The 14791-nt window shown below is 46.8% G+C and overlaps 1 protein-coding gene across 1 annotated transcript; it reads left to right on the plus strand.

Annotated features, from left to right (window-relative positions):
- The first annotated feature begins 13436 nt into the window (after nt 1–13436).
- Tex44 (testis expressed 44) lies at nt 13437–14489 on the plus strand. The gene has a single exon (XM_004662214.2). The coding sequence runs from the start codon at nt 13437–13439 to the stop codon at nt 14487–14489; it is 1053 nt and encodes a 350-aa protein (XP_004662271.2).
- Nucleotides 14490–14791: the final 302 nt, after the last annotated feature.

Here is a 14791-nt window from a genome sequence, read left to right on the forward strand (position 1 = left end):
TTCCTGTTCACCCACTTTCAACCTTAGGGCTCTCTCTCCATGTTGCTTCACCATCATTTTGCATTAGGGCTACAGTCATTTCACCTATGCTATTTTGTGTCTTTCTAGTACTTTTTTTTTTTTTTTGCTTGAATTTTGATTAAATGACACTATATATCCTTACAATTAAAAATCCAACTCTATTGCTGTCTATTCATGATTTGCATGTAATAACCTCTTCTTTATTTCTTCTTTCTTTCCTTCTTCCTTTCTTTTTTCTTTCATCTTTTTTTTTTTTCTTTTCTTCTTCTTCTTTTTGAGACAGAATCTCTTTCACTATGCTGGTCTGGAACTCGTAATTCTTTTGCCTCAGACTTCCAGTTGCTGGAGTTTACAGGCATGTGCCATCCACTGCACTACCAGTTTGGGAAAACATAATGGTTTCTGTACCAATTTTTTTTTTCCAGTTTGTAATTTGTTCTTAAAATTGTTTGTTTGTTTGTTTGTTTGTTTGTTTTGACCTAGGTCTAGTTTCCCCTTGTAAATTTCTTTGCTGCCTTTTCTGTCTAGAAAGTATTGGTCCTTCCCAGGTCCAATGTTGTCCATCCCTGGTCTCCCTGTGTTTCCCTCATGAACTCACTTGGAAATGAACGTGAGACGCTAACTAGGCATCCAGGACCGCTGTGACCTGCCCTGGATGTCCCTCTGTGGCATCCCAAGAACAGCCTCCACCCTCTCCAGGAAGCCATTCTGGCTCCCACACATCAGCAGTCTGGCCCAGTGTGAGCTTCAGTGCGGCACCCCGGAGGGCTTTACCATGGAGACCCAGAGGCAAACAATGTGAATCTCCCCTAGAGCTCTTCTGTCCTCTCCAATGCCAGGGCTGCACTCCAGTGCTTTTCTCCACTTCTCCTCTCTGCACAACAGCCTGGGTCTGCTGCCCACCTGGAATTCTTGCATCTCCAAGGAGCTTCAGAGACTTGGCCCTGGTTGCCCCTGCATAGCAAGGCTCTCCCACAGCTCCTGCCCACCACCTCTAGCCCGTTCCCCACAAAGGCCCTCATGGCAGAGCCATCCTCCTCAGAAGGCAGAGTGTGGCGTCAGGCTTGGTAACCTGAGAATGCCTTTGGGGGGGGTCCCATGCCCCACCCATGGGGCTTATTAACTTGTTTCTTCCAAACAAATTCAATGTGCATTCTTAAGTTGAATCCCCATAACATCTGCTCTTGCAGTTCTGCTTTCTCCATCCCCTTGGAATATTCTGGAAGGAGGAGTTCAAGGAAGACTTAGAGCCAGGACTCTGGCTCCCAGAGCCCTTCCCAGGTGCCCCCAATGTGGCTTCAGTAGCAGCCTGATAGGAGCTTATGCACTGGCTTCCCCCAAGTGGGTATGGCCATGCTGACAGATAACAGAGCTAGGGAAAGCTCCAGGTCCACACACCCAGCTTTGCATCTTGTTTATTAGTGTTTTTTTTTTTATTCTTGCTTATTAGTTTTTGAATTTATTTATTTGCATGGAGAAAAAGAGTAAATGGCGGCGCCAGGGCATCTTGCCACATCATGTAACTCCAGACACATGCACTACTTTGCATCTGGCTTAATGTGGGTACTGGAGAATCAAACCTGAGCCATCAAGCTTTGCAAGCAATTACCTGTAACTGAGCCATTGCTCCAGTCTCTGTTTTTCTCTTTGTGTATGTGTGTTTTGTTTTGTTTTGTTTTGTTTTGTTTTTGAGGTAGATTCTCACTCTAGCCCAGGCTGACATGGAATTCGCTATGTAGTCTCAGGCTGGCCTCAAACTTATAGTGATCCTCCTATCTCTGCCCCCTGAGTGCTGAGATTAAAAGCATGCATCACCATACCCAGCTCATCATGCTTTAAAAAAAAATATTTCATTAGTTAATTAATTTGAGAGAAATAGGCAGGTAGAGAGAGAAAGAGAGAGAGAGAATGGGCACAATAAGGCATACAACCACTGTAAATGGACTCCAGATGCGGGCGCCCCCTTGTGCATCTGGCTTATGTGGATCTTGGGGAATCAAACTTGAGTCCTTTGTCTTTGCAGGCAAGCCCCTTAACCACTAAGCCATCACTCCAGCCCTCATCATGATTTTTTTTTTTCAAGGCAGGGTCTCACTCTAGCCCAAGCTGACCTGGAATTCACTATGTAGTATCAGGATGGCCTTGAACTCAATCCTCCTTCCTCTGACTCTCAAATGCTGGGATTCAAGGCATGCATCACCAAGCCCGGCTTCATCGTGCCTTTTTTTTTTTTTTTAAATCTTTTTGATTGTTTATTTTTAGTTATTTGAGAGCAACAGAGAGAGAGAGAGAGAGAGAGAGAAAGAGGCAGAGAGTGAGAGAGAGAATTGGCGCGCCAGGGCTTCCAGGCACTGCAAACGCACTCCAGACACATGCGCCCCCTTGTGCATCTGGCTAACGTGGGTCCTAGGGAACCGAGCCTCGAACCAGGGTCCTTAGGCTTCACAGGCAAGCGTTTAACCGCTAAGCCATCTCTCCAGCCCTCATCGTGCCTTTTTATTTGTTTGTTTGTTTTTGTTTGTCAAGGTAGGGTCTCACTCTAGCCCAGGCTGACCTGGAATTCACTAAGGAGTCTCAGGGTGGCCTTGAACTCATGGCGAGATCCTCCTACCTCTGCCTCCCGAGTGCTGGGATTAAAGGCGTGCGCCACCACGCCCGACTTCCAATAAATAAATAAATAATTTTTTTTTTAAAAAGGCACGATGAGCCGGGCGTGGTGGCGCACGCCTTTAATCCCAGCACTCGGGAGGCAGAGGTAGGAGGATCTCGCCATGAGTTCAAGGCCACCCTGAGACTCCTTAGTGAATTCCAGGTCAGCCTGGGCTAGAGTGAGACCCTACCTCAAAAAAAAAAAAAAAAAATATATATATATATATATATATATATATATATATATATATATATATATATTTGAGAGAGAGAGAGACAGGCAGATAAAGAATAAACATGCCAGGTCCTGTAGCCACTGCAAATGAACTCCAGACACATGCACCACCTTGTGCACTTGGTTTACCTGAGTACTGGGGAATTGAACCTGGGTCCTTAGCCTTCACAGGCAAGTGTATTAACCACTATGCCATCTCTCCAGCCCTCATCATTCTTTTCAAAGCACCTGTTATATAACACTAGGCCATTATATTAGTTGCTTTTGTGTCTCTGTGAGAAAATCTTGGCATGAACAACTTATGGGAGTTGCTTCACAGTTCCAGGAGATTCAGTACATGGTCCATCCCTGGTTCCACTGACCCGGTCTGTGCATAGACAGAACTTCAAGGCAGTGGGATCCCATGGAAGAGAAACCCAGAGATGTGCTACATTAATCTCCTAGAACTTTGTGGTGGTCTGAATCAGATGTCCCCCATAAACTCATGTGTTCTGAATGCTTGGTCCCTAGATGATGGAGCCTTGCTAAAGGAGTTGTGTTTCTGGTGGCCTTAGAGGTGTAGCCAGACCCCCTTACCAGAGTTTTGTTCACTCTCCTGCTGCTGTTTTCTACCTGCTGTGGCTGAGGTGACGTCCAGCCTCTGCTCATTGCTCGTGCCACGCTTTCCCCTGCCGTCATGGAACGCCCCTTAAGACTGTAGGCCAAAACAAAAGCTTTCCTCCCATAAACTGCTTCTGGTCCAATGCAATGAGAAGCTGACTACAATAGCAACTTTCAATCTAATCACATTGACAAGATTAACTATCACAGCCTTAGGCTTATGTTTTGGGTAAGGTGCCAAGAACAGGGTTTATTCTAAAATAAAAGTAAATATGTGTTTAATAAAGGAGTCATTCTCCCTAAGAGAAAGGAAGTGAAAAGAAGTTAAAAAGAAACAACAGCTTGCGAGGCAGGGAAGCAGAGGTAGGAGGACTACTGTGAGGCCACCTGAGACTATATAGTGAAATCCAGGTCAGCCTGAGTTAGAGAGAGATCCTACCTTGGAAAACAAGCAAACAAACAAACAATTTAAAAAAAAAAAAAAAAAGGAGCTGACAGAAAGCTGGAAGAAGCCATTCTGCATGCAGTTCAATGGGAGAAAGAGAAATCACCAGTGAAGATACTCAAAAGTGGACACTGGAAGCCATATGTTTGGCCAGCCAGGTCAAATGAACCAATGGGTGCAGTAGTGGCACATCTGTTATGGGGGAAATCAACTGCCCTCTACTTGGACTGGAGGCCTGCTCCAATGGAGGGAATATATCTGTTGCAGTCCGGTTCACATTGCTGGTAGAAATCACCCAACCAAGAGCAGCTTCTGGGAAAAAGAGATTTATTTTGGCTTACAGGCTTGAGGGGAAGCTCCATGATGGCAGGGGAAAACGATGGCATGAGCAGAGGATGGACATCACCCCCTGGCCAACAGAAGGTGGACCACAGCAACAGGAGGGTGTGCCAAACACTGGCATGGGGAAACTGGCTATAAAGCCCATAAGCCCGCCCCCAATAATACACTCCCTCTAGAAGGCATTAATTCCCAAATCTCCATCAGCTGGGAATCTAGCATTCAGAACACCTAAGTTTATGGGGGACACCTGAATCAAACCACCAAAATATCCCTGATACTGAAAACTTAAAACAGGGATAGTCATGAGCCCTAGGGGTGTAACGTCTGCTGCTGTCTGGCTAAATGTATATACTATGCTTATCAAACTGCCCAGTAAGCACTTCTGTTAATGTTCACACCCTTATATTAATGCTACTCTCACTTTTGGTAGAGAATCTTCTCTTTTCAGATGGCAGTGACCTTGGGACGACTCAGAAGGTATTATGATGAGGGAAAGAAATGACCGCAGTGCTCAGTACTGCAATATCTCTATCACACCTTCCAAGGCTCAGGGTCTAATGCGGAAGAGGTGGCAGAAAGAATGTTAAGAGCCAAAGGAAGGGTAGGACTCCTTACAACATGCTCCCTCCAGACATAAAATGGCCTGGATATCCATGACCTCATAGTGCCTGAAACTACCTGCATAAGACCATCATAAGAGGAGGAAAAGATCATGACATCAAAAGTAAAAGAGAGACTGATTGAGATGGAGAGGGGGTATGATGGAGAATAGAGTTTCAAAAGGGAAAATGGGGGGAGGGAGGGTATTACCATGGGTTTTTTTGTTGTTGTTGTTTTTCGAGGTAGGGTCTCACTCTGGCTCAGGCTGACCTGGAATTCACTATGTAGCCTCAGGGTGGCCTCGCACTCTAGGTGATCCTCCTACCTCTGCCTCCTGAGTGCTGGGATTAAAGGCGTGCGCCACCATGCCCGGCACCATGGGGTATTTTTTATAATCATGGAAGTTGTTAATAAAAAATAAAAATAAAGGAAGGAAGGAAGAAAAGGGAGGTTCTGGAGATATGGCTTAGCAGTTAAGGCACTTGCTGGCAAAGCCAAAGAACCCAGGTTCAATTCCCTACGACCCCGGTAAAGCCAGATGTACAAGGTGGCACATCTGCAGTGGCTGGAGGCCCTGGCATGCCCATTCTGTCTCTCTTCTATCTTACTCTGCTTGTAAATAAATAAATAAAAATATTATAGCCTGAGACTACACAGTGAATTCCAGGACAGTCTGGGCTAAAGAGAGACCCTACCTTAAAAAAAACTGAAAAAAAAAAAACAGAAAAATTTTAAAAACTAATAGTAAAACAAACAAAAACACAGTTGTGTGTGCACGGACATCCATACTCACAGAGGTTTGAGATTCGTACATACAACACATGCACACTCAAACAAGCACAGGTGTGACATGTACATAAACACACTTGCACACACTGCAATGCGTACTTGGTCAAATACAGACACAGGTGTTCACACATCATGTATACAACACATACACACGTCAACAAGCCACACAACTATCCCAGTTAGGAAAAAAAAGAAAAAAGCAGGAAATGAAACACGGACCCACTTCCATGAAGGAACCCTTGGAGACACGTGTGCGCACTGGTTTTTTTGCCTTATAAACTCACTGATAAGACAAGGCGGCTCTCCCCAGCAGCTTGCTGTGAGGGGAGTCACCAGCCAGCTAATAAAGACTCTCCTTTTAAAATCCTTATGCAGGTGGTCTTGAACTTGATTTCTGGTCTGGGACTCGCTACAGACCCACCACTGACCACCCAGCCAGCTCTTCCTTGCTGAAGGGGGCACCGCTAATCCAGCCCCACGCTGCCGCCTTCTCCCTCCAGATGCCCGGGATCCCCACCCGGGCCGGCAGAGGGCGCCCAAGGCCCCTTCCCGCCAGGCCCAGCCGCAGCTGGGAGCCAGAGCACGTGGTTGCCACCTGCCCTCCCAAGCCAGCTCCCCTTTGTTCCCCAGGTCCCTGGAGGAGGCGACTGCGTCTGAGGACCAGTGGTCCACAGAATCCTGTAGGCTCTGCTCAAACTCTCCTCTGCCCAGGAGATGAGGCCAGGAGACTATGGGCAGGTGTCCAGCAGCTACAGTCGTCAGGGCCGTCTATCTTCCATGGCCTGTTCTTAAAGGGACCAGGCAGTCCGCGGGACCCGGCAGCCTCTGTGCCTAAGGCTGGGAGGGGAAGAGCAGCCTGGGGCTTACCCTTCTTGCTTGCAAAGCCTGATGTCCCAGGTTTGCTTCCCCAGTACTCATGTAAAGCCAGATTCACAAAGTGACACATGCATCTGGAGTTTGTCTTGCAGTGGCAAGAAGCCCTGGTGTGCCCACTCTCTCTCTCTTTCCCTACTTGCAAATAATTTTTTAATTGCCCCGTTGGACTGGAGAGATGACTTAGTGGTTAAAGCACTTGCCTGTAAAGCCTAAACCATAGGTTCGATTCCCTGACCCATGTAAACCAAATGAACAAGGTGGTGCATGCATCTGGAGTTCGTTTACAGTACTGGTGCACCCATTCTCTCTCTCTTTTTTTTCTCTCTCTCTCCTTTCTCTCTCAAATAAATAAATAATAGCAAAAAAAATTAATTGCCCTCTAAATATTTACATTTATGAGCCAGGCATTTTAATCCCAGCACTAGCAAGGCTGAGATAGGAAAATCATCATGTGTTCCAGGTCAGACTGGCCTAGAGTGAGACCTTATCTCAAAAAAAAAAAAAAGGGTGGAGAGATGGCTTAGCAGCTAAGCGCTTGCCTGTGAAGCCTAAGGACCTTGGTTCGAGGCTTGATTCCCCAGGACCCACCACTTAAGCCAAGAGGGCACATGCATCTGGAGTGTCTGGAATTTGTAGTGGCTAAAGGCCCTGGCACACCCATTCTCTTATCTATCTGCCTCTTTCTGTCTGTTGCTCTCAAATAAATAAATAAAAATAAACAACAGGGCTGGAGAGATGGCTTAGCGGTTAAGCGCTTGCCTGTGAAGCCTAAGGACCCCGGTTTGAGGCTCGGTTCCCCAGATCCCCCATTAGCCAGACGCACAAGGGGGCGCACGCGTCTGGAGTTCATTTGCAGAGGCTGGAAGCCCTGGCGCTCCATTCTCTCTCTTTCCTTCTACCTGTCTTTCTCTCTGTGTCTGTCACTCTCAAATAAATAAATAAATATTTTTTTAAAAAAAATAAAAAAAAAAAAGGGGCCAGGTGTGGTGGCGAACTCCTTTAATCCCAGCACTTGGGAAGGCGAGGTAGGAGGATTAGTCCAGGGCTAGAGAGAGACCCTACCTCAAAACAACAAAAAAAAAAAAAACAACAAAAAAAAAAAAAAAAAAAAAAAAACGAGGGCTGGAGGAAAGGCTTAGTGGTTAAGGCACTTGCCTGCAGAGCCAGAGAACCCAGGTTCAGTTCCCCAGGACCCACGTTAGCCAGAGGCACAAGGGGGTGCACGCATCTGGAATTTGTTTGCAATGGCTGGAGGTCCTGGTGCACCTATTCTCTCTCTCCCTCTTTCTCTGTCAAATAAATAAAAATAAAATATTTTTTTTTCTTTTTTTTTTTTGTTAAAATAAAATATTTTTTAAAAAATAGTGCTGTTCTCACTTTTGGTCAGAGAAGCTTCTTCTCCTTTTTCCCCTCGAGATAAGGTCTCTCTCTAGGCCGGACTGATAGGGAACTCACAGTGATCCTCCTACCGCTGCCTCCTGAGTGCTGAGATTAAAGGTGTGTGCTACCAAACTCGGCCTAGAAGCTCCCTTTTGCAGACGGAAGTGACTACTGGGCAGAATAAGTTATCAATCTTGTTTATCCTTTCAAAGAACCAACTCTTTGTTTCATTAACTCTTTGGATTTTTTGTTTGTTTGTTTGTTTCTATTTCATTAATTTCTGCCCTAATCTTTATTATTTCTTCCCATCTACTGATTTTCAGTTTGCCTTGTTCTTCTTTTTCCAAGGCTTTAAGGTGAAGCATTAGATCGTTTACTTGCAACCTTTCTAATTTCTTTTTTTTTTTTTTTTGGTTTTTTTTTTTGAGGTAGGGTCTCACTCTGGCCCAGGCTGACCTGAATTAACTATGTAGTCTCAGGGTGGTCTCGAACTCACGGCAATCCTCCTACCTCTGCCTCCCAAGTGCTGGGATTAAAGGTGTGCGCCACCACGCCCGGCCCTAATTTCTTAACATAGGCGCTTAAGGCTATAAATTTACCTCTTAGAACTGCCTTCATTGTTTCCCAGAGATTTTGATATGTTGTGTTCTCATTATCATTTGACTCTATAAATTTTTTGATTTCCTTCTTGATTTCTTCATTGACCCATTCATCATTTAGTAGTGTATTGTTTAGTTTCCATGATTTTGTGTATGCTCTATAGCCTTTCTTGTTACTGATTTGTAGTTTAATTCCACTGTGGTCAGATAGAATGCAAGGAATTATTTCAATTTTCATGAATTTGTTAAGATTTGCTTTGTGTCCTAATATATGGTCTATTTTAGAGAATGTTCCATGTGCTGCTGAAAAGAATGTATATTCTGCAGCCTTTGGATGAAATGTCCTGTATATATCTGTTACGTCCATTCCTTCTATGACCTCATTTAGTCCAGATGCCTCTCTGTTTATTCTTTCCCTGGATGACCTGTCAATTGATGAGAGTGGGGTGTTAAAGTCACCCACTACCACTGTGTTTGGTGTTATCTGTGACCTTAGTTCTAATAGCATTTGTTTGATGAATTTGGGAGCCCCCATGTTAGGTGCATATATGTTTAGGATTGTAATGTCCTCCTGTTGGAGTGTGCCCTTAATCAATATAAAGTGACCTTCCTTATCTTTCTTGACTAACGTTGGACTGAAGTCTACCTTGTCAGATATTAGGATAGCAACCCCTGTTTGTTTTCTAGGCCCATTTGCTTGAAACACCGTTTCCCAAACTTTCACCCTAAGATAATGTCTATCCTTTGTAGAAAGGTGAGTTTCTTGGAGACAATAAATTGTAGAATCCTGCTTTTTAACCTAGTCTGCAAACCTATGTCTTTTCATTGGGGCATTGAGGCCATTGATATTAAGAGATATTATTGAAAGGTATGTATTTATGTTTGCCTTTTTTTTTTTTTTTTGTGGTTCTGGTTCTACCTGTGCTCTCTTGTGTTAACTAGTATTTGAGTATTGCTTGTTTTTTCTAGGTTCCTTATATGTGTGCTTTTCCTTTTCTTCAGCATGGAGGATTCTATCAAGTATTTTCTGTAGAGCTGGTTTTGTTTTCAAATACTCCTTTAACCTGCTTTTGTCATAGAGTGTCCTTATTTCTCTGTCTATTTGAATGGATAGCTTTGCAGGATAAAGTAACCTTGGTTGACAGTTGTTATCTTTCAGAACTTGGAATATATCACTCTAAGCCCTTCTGGTTTTTAAAGTTTGTGTTGAATAATCTGCTATAATCCTGATGGGCTTGCCTTTGCAGGTAACTTGATTTTTCTCTCTAACTGCTTTCAATATTTTTTCTTTGGTGTGTGTGTTTGGAAGTTTGATTATAATATGGCAAGGAGAGGTTCTTTCCAGGTTTTGTCTGGTTGGGATTCTAAAGGCTTCCTGTATCTGCATTGGCACCTCTTTCCCAATTTGGGGGAAATTTCCTTCTATGATTTTGTTGAAGACGCCTACTATGTCTTTGGAGTGAGATTCTTCTCCTTCTACTATGCCCTGAATTCTTATATTTGATCTTTTCATAGTGTCCCAAATATCCTGAAATTCCCACTCATACTTTTCTATAAGTTTGTCTTTCTCGTTATTGGACTGTATTAGATCTGCCACCTGGTCTTCTAGCTTAGATATTCTGTCCTCTCCCCCATCCATCCTACTGGTGAGATTTTCTACAAAGTTTTTTATTTCATTAACTGTGTTCTTCATTGCTAGTAATTCTGACTTGTTTTTCTTTATTCTTTCTATTTCCTTATTTATGTCTTATATTGCCTTCTTTATTTCATTAAATTGGTGTCCTGCATCTTCTTTGATTCCTTTGATTTCCTCTTTGATTTCTTCTTTGATTCTTTTGATTTGTTCTTTGACCTCTTTGAACATATTTACAATCATTCTTTTGAACTCTTTCTCTGGCATTTCCTTTAACTCGTTCTCACTGGAGGACATTTCTGATGCATTAATACTTTTAGGTGGATTTATTTCGTCTTGCTTTTTAGTGTTTCTTGTGTTATAATGTATATATTTTTGCATCTTGGATTAAGTTAAAGCTTGGATTTTCTAGCTAGCTGGGTATTCTTAGCTGTATCAATTGATTTGATGTAATATATTTTCAGGGTAGGACCTTAAGGTGTTAGGTGTGGCTCTTAAGACTCTCAGAGTATCTACAAAGGTGCTCCTAGGGGTTGAGTTTCCCTGCTATGGGAGTATTCAAGCAGGCTGAGTGGAATAAAACACAGGTAGATTCTAAAAGTTAACTAAACACTGTACCCATTCAATCAAAAACAGCCCCATGTATGTATGAAAGAGTAGTTATTATAACGACCAGATCCTGTATCAACAAAGAGGTTAAGATTTCTGGTCAATTGAGGGATTCAAGTCAGCTTGTGACCAAGTGAGACCCTTCCCTGGTGCAATCCGTTACCTTGGATGATTTTGGTCTCAGTCAAGTTGCTGCCTGGGTCGTCAGGCTGCTGTTGTGATTTCTGGAGCTGGGCACTGGCTTTTCCTGTGGGGCAAACTGGGCCTGGCAAGTGTGGCCCTGCAGATCAGCACCCCTGCTGCTGGAACTGCTGCTGCTAAAGCTGCTGCTGCTGGGTCTGTCACTGCTGCTGCTGAAGCTGCTGCTGTTGTAGCTGCCACTGCTGGAGCCACTGCTGCTGCTGAAGCTGCTGCTGCTGTGTCCACTGCCGCTGCTGCCACTGAAGCTGCTGCTGCAGGATCTGCCGCTGCTGCCGCTACTGGAGCTGCTACTGCTGGGGCCGCTGTTACTGGTGCTGGAGCCGCTGATGTTGCTCCCGGACTCTGCTCCTGCTTGGGTCCCGCTGTCAGCCCAAGTTGGCGTGGCCGGTCCCGGGCCGCTGCTCTGTTCGCTGGAGCTGGGCTCAGGCGGTGGGGGAGGGGAGGGAGCCGCAGCTGCTCTGGATCTCTCGCTGCTCCACGTGTTCTTCTACCTCGCAGTCTGCTCCTCCGTTGCTCACTGCCGCTCTCCCCTCACGTGTCCTGAGTTGCGGAGAGCGCGGTGTGAGGGAAGCGCCCGCACCTCGCTTTTCCTGCGGCTGGAGCCGAGCCTGGCGGCTTTCTGGTGCGCTGCCGCCGCCGTGGTTGGCCGAGCTGCCGGAGCTGCTTTTTTGCTGGCCTGTGCGGGCTCTGGATGCTCTGGATCTCTCCTACTTCTCCGCTGCCACTTCAATTTCCTATACACCTCACTTTTTAGTAAAAGTGTGTATTTTGCTGAGTTTTTTTGGTCTTCCCCATCCCCCCCCCCAGGCTGCTTTGGCGTGGTACCTACACCGCCATCTTAACCAGAAGTCCAGAATAAGTTATAACTGAGTGCTCTGTGTTAAATGCAACATGGGTATCTCCCTCCAAGGCTCAGGGAACATTGCAGAAGAGCGAGTGGAAAGAATGTGAGAGCCACTGGGTGCGAGGACTGCTTTGGAAGGCTGTTTTCCTGACATGAGGTGGCTGAGACCTTCATGACCTCACAGCAGCATTGAGACCTGCATAATGCCCGCACAGCGATGGACGAGGGAAAAAGGGAGGGAGGGAGGGAGGAAGGAAGAAGACAACAAAAATGAAAGTACAGCCTGAGCTGGGGAATCAAACCTAGCCTTCAGGCTTTGCAAGCAAGCTCGTTAACCACTGAGCCATCTCTTCAACCCTAAAAGCAAAAACCAAAATAAAAAAATAAATAACAACCCAGGTTTGATGCCCCAGTACCCATGTAAAGTCAGAGGCACACAAAGTAACACAAGCATCTAGAGTTCATTTGCAATGGCTGGAGGCCCATTTTCTTTTTCTATCTCTCATCTATCGCTGCTTACAAATAAATATATTAATTTTTTTTTTAAAGGCAATAAGCCACCAAGCATGGCGTCTCACTCTTATAATCCCAGCACTCAGGAGGCTGAGGTAAGAGGATCACCTTGAGTTCAAAGCCAGCTTGGAACTACAGAGTGAGTTCCAGGTCAGCCTGAGCTCAAGTGAAACCATGCCTCAGAAAAAAGCAGGAAGACCAAAAAAACAACCAATCAACCAATAAGCACACCAGGGACCGTGGCCCACCCTTACAAGCTCAGCACTCAGGAGGCTGAGGTAATGTGAGAGTTCCAGGTCAGGCTGAACTAGAGTAAGATCCTGCCTCAAAAAAGAAAAGAGCTGGACATGGTGGTTCATGCCTTTAATCCCAGCACTCAGGGAGGCAGAGGTAGGAGGAGCTCAGTGAGTTCGAGGCCATTCTGAGACTACATAGTGAATTGCATGTCAGCCTGGGCCAGAGTGAGATCCTACCTTGAAAAACAAGAAAAAAGAAGAAGGAGGCGGAGGAGGAGGAGAAGGAGAAGAAGAAAAAGAAGAAAGCCAAAGGAAGGGTAGGACTCCTTACAATGCACTCTTCCAGCCTCAAAATGGCCTGGATATCCATGACTTTGCAGTGCCTGGCACTCCCTACACAAGACCAGTCTAATAGGAAAAGATAATGACATCAAAATACAAGAGACACTGATGGAGAGGGGGCGGGGATATGCTGGAGAGTGGAGTTTTGATGGAGAAAGTGGGGTGGGGGAGGGAATTATCATGATTTGTTGTCTATAATTATGGAAGTTGTCAATAAATAAAAAAAATTCTATATATAAACATCCACACCTGCTTCTCATTGCCCAAAGCCACAGCTCGACAACTCGTCGTGGTCCTGTGGTTACAGCTGCGCACATCTGCCTCTCTTTCTTTCCCTGTGTCCCTGAAAAGTCATCCTGTAGACAGCCCAACGGAGCAGTTGCTTGGGAGACTCAGGACCCGGGCTCTGCATGTGCCTGTGACATCACCATCCGCTCGGGGCTCCCTGTGACCTCACTGCCTGCGCAGCTCAGCAGAGCCACGGCCACTCCTTCCACCCACCACCAGTAGCAGGGGGTATAGATGACCACCGCGCCCCTGGGAGAGGCCAACGGTACCAGCAGTCCTCCAAATGGCTCTCCCCAGGCTCCCCCGGGCTCTGCAGGCACCCTCCCTGCTGACGTCCCTCCACAGCGGGGAGTAGAACAGGCCAGCTCAGCTCCCGGCGTCGGGGATGGGACTTCAGATGCTCCAGGGAGCCGCCAGGAGAGGCCTGAAGAGAACACAGCTCTGGTGGCCCAAGAGGCAGGTGCCCTGCAAGTGTTCGTGGGCTTCCAGAACCCCGTGTGGGAAAACCCGGCGGAAAATACACGAACTGAGAGCCCCACTGTTCCCCTGAGCGACTCTCAGAAAAAGACACCCCCAAAGAATGAGCAGCGGCCGGAACCAGCTCCAAGCGCCCCCGATGCCAAGGTCCAGGCTGCCCAGCCTGGGGACGTCCAGCCCTCTGTGGGTGCTTCTAACTCATCCACCTCAGGTGCCAGAGGTTCTGACCTGCAGCCCACCCAGACTGCCCAGCAGAAAGCTGAGGGTCCTTCGGTCTTGAACCTTGACAGCAATGCTGGATCCCCGTTGGAGACCAGGAGGGATTTGGCTGAGGGCTCCAGGATCCCTCCATCCCTGCCTTTCCCCAGCTCACCTGGGAACCCGAACAGGATCGTTCTGGATCCCGACTTATACAGAGCGAGCGAAGAGATCAGCTACATGCGCTCCATGACCAGCCTGCTGGGAAGCGGCGAGGGCTCGGTCAGCTCGCTGGCCGACGTCCTGGTGTGGACCGACACGGCCAGGAGCATGGGCCTGGCCCTGGGTCTTCTGGCCTCGGGCCACAGCTCCCCTGCCGATCTGCTGCAGGACGAGGGCCCCAACCTACGCTCTGTCTCCAGCATCCTGAACAGTGCCAGGGCAGCCATCTCCTCCGGGGTGGCATCGGGCACCAGCTCTGTGCTGCGCTCCATCAACAATCTGCTGCATTCCATGGAGAGGCGGACTATAGAGGGCATCCGCTCGGCAGTGCGCTACCTGAGCAACCACCTCAACCCCCGCTGGGCCCGCAGTGACCAGGACCCTGATTAAACCCGCAGACCCCGGATCTCTCTAGGCCTGCTCCTCTCCTACCGACCCCTGCCCTGGACGGCTCCCCCACCCCTTTGCACATCAGTAAATGACCACAAGCGGTTATTTTCTAAGCGCTGCCCGCCTCCATTCAGTGAGCAGCAGTGTGAAAGGGCCAAAGGGAACCAGACTGTCTGGAAGCAGAATGTGCCCAGAGGCTTCTTAGAGACTACAGTGGGTCTGGGGGCAAAAATGCAGATAGGGCCAGGTGTGGTGGCGCACATCTTTAATCCCAGCACTCGGGAGGCAGAGGTAGGAGGATC

The sequence above is a fragment of the Jaculus jaculus genome, chromosome 4 (genome assembly GCF_020740685.1).
Source record: "Jaculus jaculus isolate mJacJac1 chromosome 4, mJacJac1.mat.Y.cur, whole genome shotgun sequence".
Classification (NCBI taxonomy): Eukaryota; Metazoa; Chordata; class Mammalia; order Rodentia; family Dipodidae; genus Jaculus; species Jaculus jaculus.

What these genes read in the sequence shown, in the direction of transcription:
- Tex44 (XM_004662214.2), top strand. Translation starts at nt 13,437, where the DNA reads ATGACCACCGCGCCCCTGGGAGAGGCCAACGGTACCAGCAGTCCTCCA.